The sequence below is a fragment of the Panthera tigris genome, chromosome D3 (assembly GCF_018350195.1).
Source record: "Panthera tigris isolate Pti1 chromosome D3, P.tigris_Pti1_mat1.1, whole genome shotgun sequence".
Taxonomy (NCBI): domain Eukaryota; kingdom Metazoa; phylum Chordata; class Mammalia; order Carnivora; family Felidae; genus Panthera; species Panthera tigris.
This window is the reverse complement of record NC_056671.1, coordinates 6,664,756-6,682,692: the sequence shown is the minus strand read 5'-3', so window position 1 is coordinate 6,682,692 and position 17,937 is coordinate 6,664,756. Positions and strand designations below refer to the sequence as shown.

The following is a 17,937-nucleotide window of genomic DNA, read 5'->3' as shown; positions in this document are numbered from 1 at the left end:
ACGGGAAAGAACAGGTGGCATTTGCTGGGCCTTGGCTTTCCTGGGAGTCACAGAAGTCCCGCAGATTTAGAGGAGACGGGTCTCCGTTACCCTGCACAAGCCGCACGGAGACAGACAGACAGACAGACATGAATGTATGTGCTGGAGATCCTGGGGACATGAAGAGGACAGAAGGGAGGCTCCCAGATCCTGGGGGGAGGCCCTGTACCACCCAGAGTCTCTCCCACAACTACACCGGGCAGGGCTGGGAGGAGAGCTGGGTTTGATGGAAAAACCTAACCAGGTGATGGGGCAGAGGGCCCAGGAAGAGGTCAGAGGTCAGGGGTCAGAGGTAGTACACTTTATTGGCCGGGTTCTTCTAACATCCTGCAACGCCCCTCTCATCCCCCCCCCACAACCCCCGCAAAGCCAGAGCCTGAGCTTTGCCACTGTCCCATCCCCATCCACCAGACATGGAAGAGAATGCGTCTGCCAAACATCCAACATGCCAAGAGCCTCCGAAGAGCAGGGCGGCAGGGGCGGGTGTGGGGGAGAGGGCTGCAGGGGTGGGGGTGGGGGACAGGGGCAGGGGATGAGGCAGGGCCGAGGGGCTCGAGCTGGGTGCAGGGCTGGGGACACCCTGAGTCTCTGCCAGGCCTGGCCAGCCCCTCACTCCCCCAGTTAAGGTCAGTAGTAGTGGTTCACAGTGAGACTGGCTTCGATTTGGCAGGGCGGCAGGGACGATGGGCAGACAGGTGCCTTCCACTGCCCCTGCTGACCTTGGCCTGACTCATGAAGCTGGGAAGAGTGAGAGAGGAAGTCCCCTCCTCTGACACAGAGGGAACAGGGAAGCCCCTTCTCTCGAGGGGCAAAGGGGCAGAGGCCTGGTTCTCCCCTGACATCCCCCAGGCTATTAGGAAAGATCATTCACTCCTGGCTCAGAAGTTTCTAGAACATCTCAGCGACCTTGCCCATCGTTACTCCCAATGAAAAAACTGTTTTTGAAATCTGGGAGTTGACTGGGGCCCATCAAACCAAGCAGTAAAAAAAACCTGGGAAGATCCTGGTTTAAAAAGGTAGCTCTACCTTCGCTTAGAAGCCTTGGGAGGCCAGATGGAGAGATCAGACGTGTCTCCGCTGCCCCAACTGGAGGCGGTGGCTCGTGGCAGCAGGGGAGGGCTGGTGGCGGCCCAGGCGACGGGGCAGGAATCGGGGGCGAGATGCAGGAAGCGGTGACACGTGGGACATGGCAGGTGGCCCTCCAGTGCTGTGGGCCTGGGCTCAGAGGGCAGCAGGGGGGGGGGGGGGAGCCCCCACAGGTACGTCTGCCAGGCGAGGCGCCAGGGCCTCCGCCCCACCGGTCAGGCCTTGTGACCGCCGCCGCCGCCCGGCGGCTCCTTGTGGCCGGCTGAGTAGTCGGAGGCGGGCTCGAGCCCCAGCATCTGCCGCTGTACCAGCTTGGCGTAGAGGCCGCCCTGGGCCAGCAGCTGCTGGTGAGTACCCTGCTGCACCACGCGGCCCTTGTCCAGCACCACGATGAGGTGTGCACGCTCCACCGTGCTCAGCCGGTGCGCGATGATGAGCACCGTGTGCTTCTGCGGGTGGCCGTGGATGGCCTGCTGGATCTGGAGAGACAGTCGGGGGGTGGGGGGGGGGCGGCCACAAGTCCACCCGGGACCTGGCTCGGCTCCCAGGTCCGCTGCGTCCCAGTCACCCTTAACCGCTCTGAGACTCGGTTCCTCGTTTGTGAAGCCGGGGCCTGCACGCGACCTGTTTTTGGTTCACGGAGGGCACAGCTCCGTGCCCGGCACCAGGGAGGTGCTTGGGCGGCGACAGGTGAACCCTAACCCGGTCTCCTCCGGTCTTCCTGCTCCTGCCCCCTCCTCTAACCTTCGCCCTGGTTAATGGTCTCACCATCGGCCCCAAAGCTCAAGCCAACGAGACCATCGTCCTCAATTCCTCATCCTTCACTCATTGTCCAAATCCAGCTGCTGAGCGAACCCTGCAGGTGCTGTCTCCCCAGGTTATCTCACCCTTTCCTTCCTTCCACCACGATCTTCTCGCTGGAATGCCTGCAACCCCCCCCCACCCCCCGCCCCCCGGGATTTAACGTTTCCATCAGTTCCTGTTGAATTCCTGCTCCAAGCCCTTCAACAAAGAATAATGTAAACTATGCACTTTAGTTAGTAATAACGCGTTAAAGCTGGTTCATCACTTGGAACGAATTCACTGCATCAAGATGTTAATAATAAGAGAAACTTACTATTAATAAGATGTTAGTAATAAGAATGGGGTGAAAAGGACATATACGGGAGCTCTCTGCACTTTTTGCTCAACTTTCTTTAAACGTAAAACTTTTCTGTTAATTAAAAAAAAAAAATCCAAACTCTAGAACTAGGGCCTGAGTTGCCTGTGTCTCCTTAGGACTCTGTCCTCACCTTGTTGGATCCCACCAGCCTGACACGCTGACCTTCGGGCTTGCCTATGAACTTGCTCCAGGCCTCTGCATATGCTGCCCTCTCTTCCTCAGATGCTCTTACCTCAGAACTGCCCTCCGCTGGCTCCTTTCCTCTTGGGTCTCAGCTCAAATGGTACCCGGAGACCCTGCTTCTATCAGTGAGATGGCCACATTCCAGCAGGGCTTTGACAGTGGAAGGCCTTGTCCCTGGGATGACCCAGCCCCACCGAATGCTCAGCACTGCCAGGAGAATCGACTGTTTTGGCCAATGCCTGACAGTAGACTCCTGACCTCCCTTTCTTCGAGCATTTAATACAACGGGCTTATAACTGGAGTGCCTGGGTGGCTTAGTCGGCTAAGTGTCCAACTTCAGCTCAGGTCACGATCTCACAGTTCATGAGTTCAAGCCCCACATCGAGCTCTGTGCTGACAGCTCAGAGCCTGGAGCCTGCTTCGGATTCTGTATCTCCCTCTCTCTCTGCCCCTCCCCTGCTCGCGCTATCTCTCAAAAAATAAGTAAACATAACGGGCGCCTGGGTGGCTCAGTTGGTTAAGCATCCAAATTCGGCTCAGGTCATGATCTCACAGTTCATGAATTCAAGCCCTGTATCGGGCTCTGTGCCGACAGCTCAGAGTCTGGGGCCTGCTCAGATCCTAAGTCTCCCTCTCTCTCTCTGTGTCTCCTCCACTTGTGCCCTCTCTCTCTCAAAATTAAATGAACATAAAAATTTTTGAATAAATAAATAAACATCAAAAAATTTTTAAAAAGGGCTTATAATTATAACTCCTTCCTCTGTCCCTTTGAGATAGATGTATATATATATATCTATATATCTATATATCTATATATCAAGAGTGTCTTTCTCAAGGACCTAAAGGCCTTTCCTCTTCAATGGAATTGCTAGGAAGGACAGGGCCTCAGTCTCCCATTCTCCGTGGGAGGACAGAATTCTGGCCGACAGTTGCCAGCCAGCAGACACGGCCGGCTAATCGCATCCACACTGCCCAGCCCTTCCTAGGCCTTCCCTGGAGCTCGCCTCCTTATGCCTTCACTCTCCTTTGAAACGCCTGTCACCACTCTCACCTCTGCACAAATCAGAGCGGAGCTCAGCTCTTTCCCCTACTGTCAGTAGTTACTGAATAAAATCTGGGTTTTTTTCCAGCTTTAATGTCTGGCCGTGTTTCTCTTTGGCACTGGTGACCTCTCTCGATCTCTCTCTCTCAAATGACAGTTTCATTTTCTACGTGGCACAGGCCACAGGTTGAACTCATGCTTGTTCTTCCCCTGGAATGGAAACATGGAAACACAGCAGGGACGGGGCCTTTGTCTGTCTGTTCAGCCAGCCCTTGCAACCTCAGGGTCTGGGACGGTGCCCAGTGGCCAGGAGGAGCTCAGTGAATGCCTGTGTAATTAACGATTCAACCCACGGAGAGGCCGAGGTAGCTAGTCAGTGACAAATACCCCGTTGGACCCTCTTTACCAATGACAGTGGGCCTCAGAGAGCGGAAGACACTGGCTCAAGTGATGAGCTGAGGGCGGGGCCTCAACTCCAAACCGTATCATATGATTTCACGTCTGCCAGGAGCCAGTTGGCTGGTCCAGCCCTGGGTCTCCTCTCCCCTGGTTCCCTACCCTCAGCCCTGAACACCCCAGTCCAGGAAACTGACAGCCGGGGAGGGCTCCATGGAGTCTCCAAACCCTTCCCAGCTCCTGGCTCCGTTGTCTGGCATCACCCCGCCATCCCTCGCAACTCACCAGGTACTCGCTCTCTGCATCCAGGGCGCTGGTGGCTTCGTCCAGGATGAGGACGGGTGGGTTCCGCACCAGAGCCCGAGCCATGGCCACCCGCTGCTTCTGGCCGCCCGACAGCTGGGCACCCTTCTCCCCAGTCTCTGTGTGACAAAGGGACAGGGGCAAGTGAGCAGAGGGTGAGGCCAGGGCAGCCCTGGGGAAGAGAGAAAAGTCCCCTCCTCTGTCTATCCTGCCTTTCCCTGCTGCCATAGGAGCCGTGCTGTCCAGGAAAAGCTGTGGTTCAAAGGGCCGCCGGCCGGGACAACCACCAGCTCCAAAACACGAAAGGCTGCTCTCCCTCCCTGTTCGTGCAAATCGTGACTACAGTCACCGGTAGCAGGGTACCAATTTTTACTTATTCATTTGGCAAAAATCCAAATGCTTGATAGTACACTGTACTGTGGGGAAACAGGCACTCCCCCACCTTCCTGGGGCTGCACACACCTCTGTGTCTGTCATTTTGTACCGTGCAAGCCTGTGATCACAAGGACAAATGCACGACCCCTGCATGTCCGTCAGTAGGAAACTGAACTGCTTATTTAAATAAATTATCATAAAGCCCATACACTGGTATATAATCCAACTGTTTAAAAAAGGAGCAAGGCAGGGGTGCCTGAGTGGCCCCGTCGGCTAGGCGTCCGACTTCGGCTCAGGTCACAATCTCACGGTTCGTGAGTTCGAGTCCCGCATCGGGCTCTGTGCTGACAGCTCAGAGCCTGGAGCCTGCTTCGGATTCTGTGTCTCCCTCTCTCTCTGCCCCCTCCCTAGCATGCTCTCTCTCTCTCAAAAAAAATAAAATAAAATAAAATAAAAATAAAATATACATTCACATTTGCATAAAGAAACTCCAAAAGTACACGTAAGAAGCTCATGAAAGAGGCTTTGTTAGGACAGGAGGAAAAAGGGGTAGAGACAGGGATAAAATAAAACTTTTCATTATGTATCATTATATGTATATATTTTTAGTTCTGAACCATGTGAATAGCCCCTTTACAAGGGTTAAAATTTTAAAGTATATTAAACACAATAAAATATATAATATAAATCAATATTGCTAAATCTGTTATATTAAAATATTAATTTATTAACATAAAATTAATTTGTCATTAATATAATACATATATTATTTTAAATAATGCTTTACTTATTTATATTCTAATTTTTTTTTTGAGAGAGAGAGAGTACAAGTAAGCGAGGGGCAGGGAGAGAGAGAATCCCAGGAGGTGCAGAGAGAGAGAGAGAGAGAGAGAGAGAGAGTGGGCTTATTTGACGCAGGGCTTGTATTTTACCCAAAGTGGAGCTCGGGCTCACCTGAGTTCAAGTGGGACTTGACTTCATGAACCATGAGATCATGACCTGAGCCAAAGTCAGATGCTTAACGACTGAGCCACCCAGGAGCCCCTGTTTATTTTTAATTTGAGAGACAGAGACAGAATGTGTGTTGTAGGGGACAAGGGCAGAGAGAGAGAGAGAGAGAGAGAGAGAGAGAGAGAGAGAGAGAGAGAATCTTAAGCAGGCTCCATGCTGAGCATGGAGCCTGATGTGAGGCTTGATCCCTCAACCCGGGACCATGACCTGAGCTGAAATCAAGAGTTGGATGCTCAACCGGCTGAGTCACACAGGCACCCCTAAAATAATAATCTTTTAAAACTCAACAGAGGTGACGGTTGTTGTCTGGTACTGTGAATGTCCTTAGACACCACTGAAGTGCTCACTTTCAAAGGGTTAAGTGAATTTCACCTGAAATAATAAAGAGCAGCTGGCAGAGTGCAATGCTCAACTCAGAGGGTCGCATCCCTGAAGGTGGACCTTCAGGCACAGCGGAGGTGATGTTCCTGGGCTGTACCTGTGTTGTAGCCGTCCTGGAGCTCCATGATGAAGCCGTGGGCATTTGCCTTCTGTGCAGCCTCCACCACCATCTCGAAGGGCACGGTGGACAGGCCGTAGGAGATGTTGTCCGTGATAGAGCGGGCAAACAGCACTGGCTCCTGGCTCACCAGGGAGATCTGTGCAGGAGAAAGGATGGGGCATGAGAGGCCTGGAGCTCATCCGTCCAGCTGTCACCGGGAACATTGCCAGCCCCAGGCCTGCCTGACGCCAGGGGTCTTGGGTCTGAAATCTGATCAGGGCCTGTGCCTGGCTGCTAACATCAGCTGCCTCTCTTCTTCCAAAACAAGAGTCCACTTTCTGTACAAAACCTCAGCTCCCCCGACCAAAAATCTGGGGCCCGCTAAGCTAGCTTCTTGGGGCTAAGCCGAGTTCCCTGACCTCCAAGACAGCTCGCTGGGAAAGAGAGTGTAGAATGTAAGTCTGTTCACGTCAGAAGACACGAGGCCACAGCAGGCCCCCGGGCCATAAAGACCTCCCCGGTACCCCGTCCCTCCAAAGAGAATACTTTAAAGAAGCTGTTGTCCCCCGATTCCAGTTTTAGGAATGTAGCCTACAAAAATGAGAGTATGGAGGGTATCACTGCGACATTGTAAATAGAGAAAAAAATCAATTTCATAAATTGGGAATTGGCTAATAATCACAGTGTATCCATAAAATCAAATTTGTATATATGTGTATGTATCTGTATATACACATATACAGATACACATACCAAGTATGATTCTGTTTTTGTTAAAAAAAAAACTTATATGTGTGCCTTTATATATCAATATATTTATATAAAGATAGGAAACAGGTTAGAAAGGATATTTACTAAACTGCTAACAGCAGAGTCACCACCATGGGGTGGAATTTTAAAAAGTGAGGCAGAGGGGAACTCTTATGTCTTAGTTACAAAATTCTCTGAATATATGGGAATGTGGTTAGATTGTTGAATTTTCCTGTTTTGGGTTTACGAAAATTGAAAAAAAATTAATGTAAACTAAAGAGAAGGGATTCACAAAAGAGGAAATCCAAGTAGTGAACCATATGGAAAGGTACTTGATATGTTTAGTCATCAGTAAAATGCAAAAGGCCGCGGTGAAACACCTCCACACGTGCACTCACCCGCTGGCCAAAAAGCAGGACAATATTAACAGTCTAAGAATAGTATGTGTCTGAGCATATCAGCTGTTGCAAAGCCTTGATAGCTCTGCCTAAGGGCCGCTTCCGGAACTCTGGTGGGCAGCAGCCTTGTCCTTATACACCTGAGACCACTGCTCAGCCATCTACCCCCTGGTTAGAAGCAGACGGGTGGGCAAATAATCACAATTCACAATCTATGGCTTCTGCCACCATCTAGAACTTGTCTGGGAGTTCTGGAATCCCTGTGCCAACCCTCAGGCTCTCCTATAATGTATGCGGATGATGCAATGGTGCCTTCTTCATAGTTGGTGTTTCTCGTATTGTATGCAACCCGAACAACCATCCAGGGCATCCCTGCTTTTATGCCAGCACAGGCCCAGGTGTTGAGGAACCTTCTCTGAAATGATTGCCAAAAACCGTATGGTCAGGAACAGCCTCCTTTAAGTACTAGAGATGCCTTAGATTCAGCAACGAAAATGAATGAACTACAACCAGAGCCTCAACCTGGATGATTCACAGACAACTGCTGAGCGGAAGAAGCAAGATGCGATGAATGCATGCTTTAGGATTCCAGCCAGATCAAGTTCAAAAGTGGGCAAAACGCAGCTTTGCTGTTTGAGAGGCACAAAGAGATGGTAAAACTAAAGAAGGAGATGATCATAAAAGTCAGGGAGACGTGGCCTCCAGGGGGAAGAGAAGGGACACACGAGGTGCAGGAGTGCTGGAATGTTCCCTCCGTTGACCGGGGCGGCGGTCTCTGAGCTGTACGTTTACCTACAACACTCTTCTCGGCATCTCTGTTGCGGCTCACGAGGGTGAAGCCAGAAAAGGAAAGCGCACAGAGGCAAACAAAGGCCCTTCCACGTACCACTCGGTGCAGGTACTTGTGGTCATAGGCGCTGACGGGCTTCCCGTCCAGCAGCACGCAGCCCCCCTCCAGAGGGTAGAAGTTCTCCAGGATGTTGACACAGGAACTCTTCCCACTGCCCGAGGGCCCCACGAGTGCGGTCACCTTTCCTGGGGACAGGCTGAAGGAGACATTCTGCAAGGACACGCAGCACATAGCACGGTGTGGGGCCACGGGCTCTGAAGCTCCAGCCTCGGACACAGGCAGGCACCCTTCCCCACCCGCTCACGCCCCTTTGGGCCGGACGCTGCCAGCCCCCGGAATGCTCTCCTTTCTAGGATCTGGCAGTAACTTTATGCTCATTTCTACTCCCTGGGTGCCTCCTCTCCCTGTTCAGGATCCAGCCCAAATGTCCTCTCCTCCGAGAAGCCCTCCTTGACTGTTAACACCATCCCTGTAGATGGCCCCTGTCACACCACCCTGATTTGTTGCCTTCCTAGCACTTAACTGTTTGGACTCCTCGGTCAGTGATCTGCCTTCCCTGACTACAGCCCAAATTCAAGGACAAGGACTCTGCCTTACGCAGTCCCGGCTACGCTGCCATGGCCTGGCTTCTAGGAGGCACGCAAGACACGGGATGAAGGAGGGGGCGATCTGGGAGGGCCTCGAGCACCCTTCTCACCTGCAGGACTTGGGTGTGGGGCCGAGTGCGGTAGGTGAAGGTCACATTCTCAAAGTCCACCCGGCCCTCCAGGTGGTCAGGGGCCAAGTTGCCATCATGCGCCATGGTTGGCTGCCGGTCAATGAACTCGAACACCTTCTCGGCGGCCCCCACTCCCTGCATCAGGCCGCTGTAGACAGAGCCCACGGACTGTGGGCGGAGGAGACACATGTTCCTGTCCCGCTGACACCCCAGTGCTGGGAGCCCTCCCCCCCGCCATGGTGCCAGAGAGATGAAGGGGGTGCGGGAGAGTGGGGGCCATAGCAGCAGTTCTGGGGGGTGCAGGACGCTGCTGGGGCTCCCCACTAGTCCAGCAGATAACGACAATAATGAAAAACAAGGGCAGTAACAAAAAATACCAATGCCTTTTGTCAGAACACATTGGAACCAGTGCCTTGGGGCCATTCTAGCTAAGCATCCTGCACAGGGGCATTATCACCCCCCAGAGGAGGAAACGGAAGGGCAGGGAAGTTAACTGAACCAGCCAGATGTGGCAGGACAGGAATCGAACCTTCCCCTCTCGGCTGCCACAGCATTTTTTCAAATTTCGGTTTTAAAAACTTACTTTCTGCTATACATTCTCCTCGCGTAAAAATATACACCATATAAACGTGAGTAAGAATGATGACTCACTTCATCAAACACTTTGTATATGTTACGAGGTAGGTTCTATCATTATTTCCTTTTTGCTGATGGGGAAACGGAGGCACAGAGAGTTCGTGTAAGTTCCTCCACGTCACACGGCTGGGAAGTGGCAGAGGTGGGACTTGAACCCAGGCACGGCTGGTTCCTGAGTTCAGGCCCTTCTGTGCTAGGACTGGGTGTCCTGGTTGGGGAAGCGGGAGTGACCTTAGTACCAGCGTCATTGTTCCATGGAAACACTGTTCGGCACTTGGTAGGCCCTCAACACAGCACAGCTGCAAGGGGGTGGGGGTGGGGGGCACCTGGGGCTCAGTCGGTTAAGTGTCTGACTCTCGGTTTTGGCTCAGGGGGTGACGATCTCATGGCTCATGGGTTTGAGCCCCGCATCGGGCTCTGCGCCGTAGTGTGGAGCCTGCTTGGGATTGTCTCTCCATCTCCTCTCTCTCTCTCTCTCTCTCTCAAATAAACTTAAAAAATACAGCACAGCTGGGACCGTTATCACGAATATCAAGATATTATCATTCCTATCAAGATACAAGCGTTACATGGCCACGGTCCTCCACACCTCCTCCCACAGCCCTGGGTAGCCGCGTCCTCTATCTTTCCAGTCCTCCCTCTGGGCGTTTCCAAACACACGCACATATATGATAAATAATTCTGACAGTTAAAAACTACGCCAGTGGGATCAGACCCTTCCTGTTGCTTTGGGATTCGCCTTTTCACTTCACGCGAGGTCTCGGGGTCCTTTCCATACCAATACACACAGAGGCACCCCATTTCTGTGGCTGTTGCCTAGTTTTTATAGTGCAGGCATACTGCTTCTGGAACACAGACGGGCCCTATTGCCTCAATCCCTGACCGGTGGGCATTGGAGGAGGCTTTAAGTTTTCACTATTGGAAGCAATGCTTCCTTCCCTCAGTGTCCACACACCTTTGGCCACCGGTGTGGGTGTTTCTGCAGCCCGGGGTTCCCAGAGGCAGAGCTGCTGTGTCAAATGACATACAGGTATGACTGTCGCCAATGCAAAGTGTCATCTCCTGCAGAGGCTAACACCCTCTCCCCCGTGCACGCCCCCAGCTTTATCAGTGGAGGACACAAAGGCCCACCCTCGGTGCCAGGGGATTAACGCCCCTACTCCAAGCATCCTTCAGCAGTGACCAACGGGCGCTGGGACGTGAGCACCCCAGCTCCCTGTCTCAGGGTCTGCTCCTGGGGGAACCCAAATTAAGGGAAATCTAAAACAACCCCTGTTTGTTCTGTGGTGCTACTCTTTTTTTTTTTTTTTTTAAGTTTATTTATTTTGAGGGGATTTGAGGGGCAGAGAGAAAGGGAGAGAGAGAATCCCAAGCAGGCTCTGCTGTTAGCACAGAGCCTGACGCGGGGCTCCAACTCATGAACCGTGAGCTCATGAGCTGAGCCGAAATCAAGAGTCAGATGCCTAACCAGCTGAGCCACCCAGGCGCCCCGTGGTGCCTACTCTTTAAAGTGGGTTAAAACAGGGGCGCCCAGGTGGCTCGGTTGGTTAAGCGTCCGACTTCGGCTCAGGTCATGATCTCGCGGATCGTGAGTTCAAGCCCTGCGTCAGGCTCTGGGCTGACAGCTCAGAGCCTGGAGCCTGTTTCAGATTCTGTGTCTCCCTCTCTCTCTCTGACCCTCCCCCATTCATGCTCTGTCTCTCTGTCTCAAAAATAAATAAACGTTAAAAAAAAAATTAAAAAAAAATAAAATAAAGTGGGTTAAAACAGGGGCGCCTGGGTGGCTCAGTTGATTGGGCATCCGACTTGGTTCGGGTCACGATCTCACGGCTCGGGGGTTCGAGCCCCGCGTCGGGCTCTGCGCTGACCGCTCAGAGCCTGCTTCGTACTCTGTACCTCTCTCTCTGCCCCTCCCACACTTGTGCCCCTTCTCTCTCTCTCAAAAATAAATAAAAAAACACTACAAAGTGGGTTAAAATAAAGTCAGACCCATCTGGCTTTGAACCTGGTCCCCCCACAAACGCGGTGGGCAAGTCACTTAACCTCTCTGAGCCTTAGCTTCTTTTTCCGAGAACTGGGACGTAGAATAGTACTAAGACCCCTCACGGTGTTCTTAGGAGCCTTTCCTGAAATGACCTCTGTCCCTGTCATTTTGCTCAGCAAACACAGCTGCTGCCACTTGGTGGTATTATTGTCATGCTCGGCATTATGTTCTCTCCCCCACCTACTGAGAAATACCCCATCTGTGCGTCACCTGCCGCATTCCCTCCCCCGTTTAGACCCCTCTGCCGCATCCCTCCTGCTCCCCAGGACCCCCTCCCCAAGCCGGCCCCTCACCTCCATACAGTCTCCCAGGACAAACTCGTAGATGATGAAGGAGATGAGGTTGCCGCTGGTCATCTGCCCGGAGATGACGAGGTGGCCCCCGTAGTAGAGGATACTGACCTGGACTACCAGAAGGGTGAGCTGCGGGCAGAGGGCAAGGGGGCCCGGGTCACAGGGGTCTCGGCTCAGACCCCCCCACACCCCCCGTTCCCTCCCCCCTCCCCCCAGCCACAGACCGAGACTCCGGCCAGGCGGGGGTGTCCTCCCACACGCTGGTGGCCGGCCGTCACACGTGCCCTCCCGCTCCCGGGCCCCGGACTTCTTCCCTGCGAAGGCCCCCAGCTGGAGGGAGCCGCAGGCCTGGCAGAGAACAAGGCCTTCTTTGTAAGGCCCTGGCCCGCACGCGCAGCCCAAGCGCCTCAGCCAGGCCAAGCGGGAGCTGTGTCTTCCTCCTCGCTGCAAAGAGCGTGGCTCGGGGAGGTTCGGTCCGCTGGCTAAGGTCGCACGGCAAGCCAGACGGAGGGGGACGATGGGAAGTGTCTCCTCGCCCCGCCGGCTTCCCTGAAGGAGGGGCTGCGTCCGGGACGCTCTTGTCTCCCTCCACCTCCAGCGCCTGGCAGGTGGGACAGGAGCGGAACCCGAACACCCGTGACAGGCCAGGGTTGCTCTCTGCCTCTCCCCGCCCCGAACCCCCAGCTGGGTTAGAGCTAGGTCAGCACCTTTGTGCAGGGGGCAAAAGGCATTCCTGTCGGCGGGCAGATGGCTGGGCGGCTTGGCTAGCTGAGCTGGATTTCTGGGCCCCTTCTCCTCTCTGGCTGGGCAGCCTGCCCTGTGCCCTGGGATCACACTCCTTCTCCCCGCTAAACTCCAAACCCTCCTCATACCTACCCCCGCTGTGCTCACCTCCCTCCCAGATGTGGCCAACGGACAGCTACGGGCTCCAAGAACTCCCCGTCCTCCAGGGAGGGGCCGTGACTCACCCCCAGGGAGTGAGCCAGACACTCCAGTGGGGGGCTGTGGGGTTGTGACCTAGGACCTGCCAGACGGCAGCCTCGGTTGGGTCCCAGTGGCCTCGGGGTGACTCCCTTCCTGGGCGAGGATGTTCCCTAGCAAGCCCATGCCCAGGTGAGAGGGAGTGAGGAGATGCCCTGCGAAGACATCTACTGGGAGGCTGCATTCTTTTCCAGAAAGATCTGCCCCAGGGACCAGCAGAAAGAAAGGTGGGACAGAGCGAAGCCAAGGGCAACCAGCCCGACACGGAGACGCAGGGCCCCAGGCTCGCGCCCTGACGGAGGGATCTCCCCATCTTGGTGTCCCGTCCCCCACCCCCACCAGCAGTCGGACCTGCCCCACATACCCCACTGCCCCAGACGTAGTACGTGTAGGCTGCCGCCTCCTTCCTGTTCAGCTTGTACACCTGCTGCAGCTTCCGCGAGTACACCTCGGCCTCCTCCTCCTCGTTGGCAAAGCTCCGCACTGTCTTCATGGCGCTAATGGTCTCCTCGGCCGTGCTGCTGGCCCTCGCCAGGGCGTTCTGGACCTCTTTGGAGAGCCTCTACGGGCAGGAGTGGGGACAAGAAGGAGGAGACCCCCAAACAGACAGTCTTACCATCCAACAGCCTCTACGCCTCTCTGGGTTTTTCCTACCCTTAGTTGGTGCCAGGCCTATGCAGGGAGTTCCAGGGACAAAAGGATAAGACCGAGATCCCCACTGTCTCCCTTCTCCTTCTAGCTCGATTTGACAGACTCAGAGAATAGACTCCAGCTGGGTTCTTGGGATGAGGTCCTGAGGTTCCAGCTCCTGAGGGATGGGGAGCTGATTATTAAGTCATCTGCAGTACCAAATGGAGGTTATTCACCATCACAGGCTCAGTTTTTGGTAATCCTCTCAGAAAAGGAGCCTCAACACCTGATCCTGTGCTAGTATAAGACAGAGATGCTCTGGATGGTTGTTCAGGTTGTACACTATCCAAGAAACACCAACTATGAAGGGGGTGCTGTTCATATTATCAACATACACTAAATTATGGTAGAGCCTGAGGGTTGGTACAGAGATTCCAGAACTCCTAGCTGAGTTCTAGATGGTGGCAGAAGGCTGTGAAATCCGCCTGCATTGTGTATATGACTGGGTATGGATAGCTGAGAGGCAGTCCCAAGTGTAGGACTACCCGACTACTGCCCACCAGAGTTCTGGAAGCAGCCCCTGGGCAGAGCTGTTCAGGCCCTGTAGTAGGTAAGATGCTTATATCGTCAAGCCATCGAGGACGGCTGCTGGAGAGGCCAGGCTAGGATCGTGCAGGGGCATGTCCCACGAGGCCGTTGGAAGCATGCGGTGTGTTGTGGCATCTTGGGTGGAGCCATGCCATGCCCTGAGTCATGTCTGGCTGTGGACAGCGCACATGTAGCTTGTGGCGATGACTCAGTGGCTAGATTCAACACTTTGAGGTACAAGCAGGAGACCTACGTTGAGCTTCCTTTAGCCCCACCCAGCAGAACTTGCTGGCGGGGCCTGAGGTGTGCACGGGCAGATGGGGGGAGGCTCTGGGCTTCCTGCCCCGTCCCAGGGGCTGGCAGGGAGGCAGGAAGGGTGGGGCGGGAGCAGAGGAAGGGAAATGGCACCAGTTCCAACTCACATATTTACTTTCTCTACTCGGAGAGAGGAAAACAGAGACCCGTGATCCGGAACCATGGGGGAGAGGGCCCTCCCGGGCGGTCAACTCTGCCAGGAGGCGACGCGACGGTTGTGGGGAGTGGATGTATTTTGGGGCTGGCCTAAGGTCACGGGCACCAAAGGTTCTAGTGAGCCTGGGACGCTGAGCCAATCACGTGTCAAAGCCTGTCGCTCCGGCCTGGGTCACCGGGGAAAGAGCCGCTTGTGCCTGTCTAAACCCGGCCTCAGTCCCTTCTGGCTCTGGAGCACCCACCAGGGTGGGGAGCAGGAGGAGGGTGAGGTGGGGGTCTAGCTCGCGGGCCAACCTGCCTGGCGGAGGCTGCACCAAGGAGTGGCCAGAAGCGGCTGCGGCCACCCACAGCTGCGTGGTGGCTGAGGGCCGCCCGCGCGGGGCCCGAGCCTCCCCCACACGGACGAACGCACCCTCTGTGGAAAGCCAGCGCCCGCTGCGCTCAGAGCGTCAACCAAAGTTCTCACAAAGGCCCACAGCCCGACCCTCATCACCTCCCTTGCTCACGCCCTGGCATCACCCGCCTCCCTGAGGCTCCTCAGACATACGGGCATGTCCCACCGCAAGGCCTTTGCACCAGCTCTGAACACGCTTCCCCGAGCTGTCCACCTCTTTCCTCGAATGTCACCTCCTCAGAAAGACCAGTTAAACATTTTTTTAAATGTTTATTCATTTTTGAGAGAGGGAGAGACACAGAAACAGAGTACGAGTGGGGGAGGGTCAGAGAGAGAGAGGGCGACACAGAATCCGAGGCGGGCTCCATCCAGGCTCTGAGCCGTCAGCACGGATCCTAACGTGGGGCTCGAATTCACGAACCGGGAGATCGTGACCTGAGCCCCAGTTGGACGCTTCGCCGACGGAGCCGCCCAGGCGCCCCAGAAAGATCGATTTAAAAGGGCAGCCCCCCCAGAGTTCCCCATCTCTCTCTCTCTCTCTCTCTCTCTCTCTCTCTCTCCTTTTCCTCCTTAGCACTCACCATCTGGCATCATATTACACATTGTTGCTATTATTATTGTTGCTATCGTCTGTGTCTTCCGCAAGAACATAAACCCCTTGAGGGCAGAAGCTTTTCTGTCTCACTGATGCATCCCGGGGCCTGTACTCCTTGAACGAGTGAACGCACAGTGAATGAATATACAGAGCGCACCCGCTCGGGCTGAGTCCTTCGCCAGCCCCCCGTGGTGCCCCCGAGCCCCTCCTGGGGCGCCTCCCTCCCTCGGGAGCGGCTCACAGACCCCAGCGGGAAGCAGGCGGGACCTACCTTGTAGTATTTGCCATAAATGTCGGACACCATCATGATGATGGGGAAGCCCATGAAAGTGACCAAGGACAGCTGCCACGAGAGGCTGAACATGAAGACCACCACGCCTGTGACCTTGACCGTGTTCCGCAGGAAGATGTTGATGTTCTGGGAGACCAGGTCGCTGACCATGGTGGTGTCGGACGTGAGGCGGGAGATGAGGTCCCCTGGAACACAGGCAGGCTCAGTCCCCACCGTGGCAACGGGCCCACTGCGGGCGGGGGCAGGAGACACTGGGGGGTTTCCAAGACAGGCACCAGGGAGCTCAGGCGTCCCCCACCTTCTGGGTGGGGACGGGAGGGAAGAGAAGACACCCCCCGGAGGGCTGCTCTGAGCCCAGCCCTCCTCGCAGGCATCTTGTGACATTACATCCCAACGGTACAGAGAAGGCAGCCGAGGCTCAGAAAGGGAAAGGTCATTTGGTGCCACGTGACTTGTCCCTGACTGAGCCAGGACCAAGCCCGTATCTCCTCCCTGTCACTGGCAGAGGGGACAGAAATAATAATCTGGGCTGGTGGGGAGGAGAAACTTTGAGCACTTGCCGGGCCAAGAGCTTCACAGCAAGCCCGTGGTAGCTCCTACCATTGTCCCCATTTTAGAGATGGGGAAACAGAGGCTCAGAGAGGTTAAGTTAGCGAGTGGTGGAACCAGGGCTTGCACCCAGGCTGTTCTATCTCAGAGCCTGGGATCTAGGCCGGATACTATTACTGCCTTGCCTGTTCTGTCCCGCACCCCAACCCTCTCGTCCCCTTGGAGCTGAGCCTCTCGGGCCACCGCCCTGGTGCTTCCCAGAGAACAGTGGAAGGCAAGGCCTTGGCTCCTGCAGGAGTGGCCTGGCCAGGGTCCCCCTGCAGTGGCCACAGCTCATACCAAAACCTCAGCCAGCAGGCCAGCTTCCCGGCCTCAGGCAGGGCCCCCGGGGGTGTTTCTATCCCCAACAGGATAGCAGGAAAAGCCAGCCATTTAATCCCTCCACGGGAGGCCAGCCCACCCTGGCTGGGCCCCAGGCCGCCGAGGTTACCCCAGGCCGCAGGAGGACCAACCTGTGCGATTCTCGTCAAAGAAGCTCATCTCCTGAGACACCAGAGAGCGGAACAGACGGTTTCGAAGGCGAATGTTCAGTCTGGCAAATATGAGTGTAAAAATGCCTCCCCGAATACCTGCGGCAAATGAGCTAATTGCAGATAAGAGATGTTATATATAGCACGACGTCCTTGCGACAACCAGCAACCATAACCCAGCTGCCCCCTCCCGCTGCTGGCAGGCGAGGGCCACCCTGCAGGGGGGAGGCAGGGAGGGACCCAACCTCGAGCGAGCCCCTTTCCAGGGCTGCTGCCACCGCACGGTCTCCCCTGTTCCCTGCCTGGAGTCCCCCAAGGTGAGGGCTGTGAGGGGACTGTGTTCACCGGGCACAAGGATCCAGCTTTGCCGGTCAGACCCCTCTTCCTTCCAGAAGGGCACTTGGAGAATAGCCAGGGAGGGCGAAAGGGGAACCCTCAGGGACCGAAGCCAATTTTAGGGACAAGAGGAGGTGGCTCGAAGCCAGCTTGGTTGTTGGTTACCACGGTGACCGGCCCACCCGGGCACAGCCCTCTCAGGCGCTGGCCCCTGACCTCCCTCCCCTGCTGCGGCCCTAGAGGGCAGGGCGTGGGGGTGAGAGCGGGCTACCTGCCGATAGCCAGCAGACACATGACAATGACCGCCGTGCTGAACTGCTCCATGCTTTTCTGGATGACGATGCCGTCGATGGCCCGGCCGGTGTAGTAGGGAAGGAAGGTCTCTCCTGCCGGGAGACATGGTGGGCTCAGGGGGCATCTGCAGCCCGGGAAGCCCGTACCCTCCCCCCCCCGAGCCTCCAGAAGCCCGCACACCGCCTGTTCGGCTCACTCCACCGATGGATGGGGTGCTCTCTCTTGGCAAACTCCTGCTTCTCACCTTGGCGGGAGGCGGGGCAGGGGCCCACGCTGCTTAATGCCCCCCTCTTTCCAGGGAACAGGAACACAGGAAACACGGGTGACTCGGCCTATACAGACTGGGTCAGTACCGCTCATAATGGCTACGAGGCCCGAGCGCACGGCGCCATCTCTGCACAGGCTCTGTGGGTGGGCCTGCCACCACCCCCATTGGACAGGTGAGCAGGAGAGTGGAACCGAGAGATGAGACGACGCTCACCAGGCCACGCGGCCAAAGTTCACTTCCTT

General features: G+C 55.3%; 1 protein-coding gene across 3 annotated transcripts in view; it reads right to left on the bottom strand.

Annotated features, from left to right (window-relative positions):
* Window positions 1–555: 555 nt before the first annotated feature.
* Window positions 556–17,937, bottom strand: part of ABCB9 (ATP binding cassette subfamily B member 9) — a 36,083-nt gene continuing 18,701 nt past the window's right edge. For 2 of the 3 annotated variants that reach the window (XM_042961795.1, XM_042961796.1), the window contains 10 exons: window positions 17,405–17,519; window positions 16,780–16,910; window positions 15,698–15,903; window positions 13,113–13,310; window positions 11,768–11,896; window positions 8,774–8,962; window positions 8,113–8,286; window positions 6,076–6,235; window positions 4,194–4,330; window positions 556–1,604 (listed from right to left, as the gene is read on the bottom strand). In XM_042961795.1, coding sequence (XP_042817729.1) covers window positions 1,341–1,604; window positions 4,194–4,330; window positions 6,076–6,235; window positions 8,113–8,286; window positions 8,774–8,962; window positions 11,768–11,896; window positions 13,113–13,310; window positions 15,698–15,903; window positions 16,780–16,910; window positions 17,405–17,519 — 1,703 coding nt within the window. In that variant the 3' untranslated portion in view covers window positions 556–1,340. Of the gene's footprint in view, window positions 1,605–3,639; window positions 3,723–4,193; window positions 4,331–6,075; window positions 6,236–8,112; window positions 8,287–8,773; window positions 8,963–11,767; window positions 11,897–13,112; window positions 13,311–15,697; window positions 15,904–16,779; window positions 16,911–17,404; window positions 17,520–17,937 lie in introns of those variants that run through there. The other variant, XM_042961797.1, reaches the window with a different exon arrangement.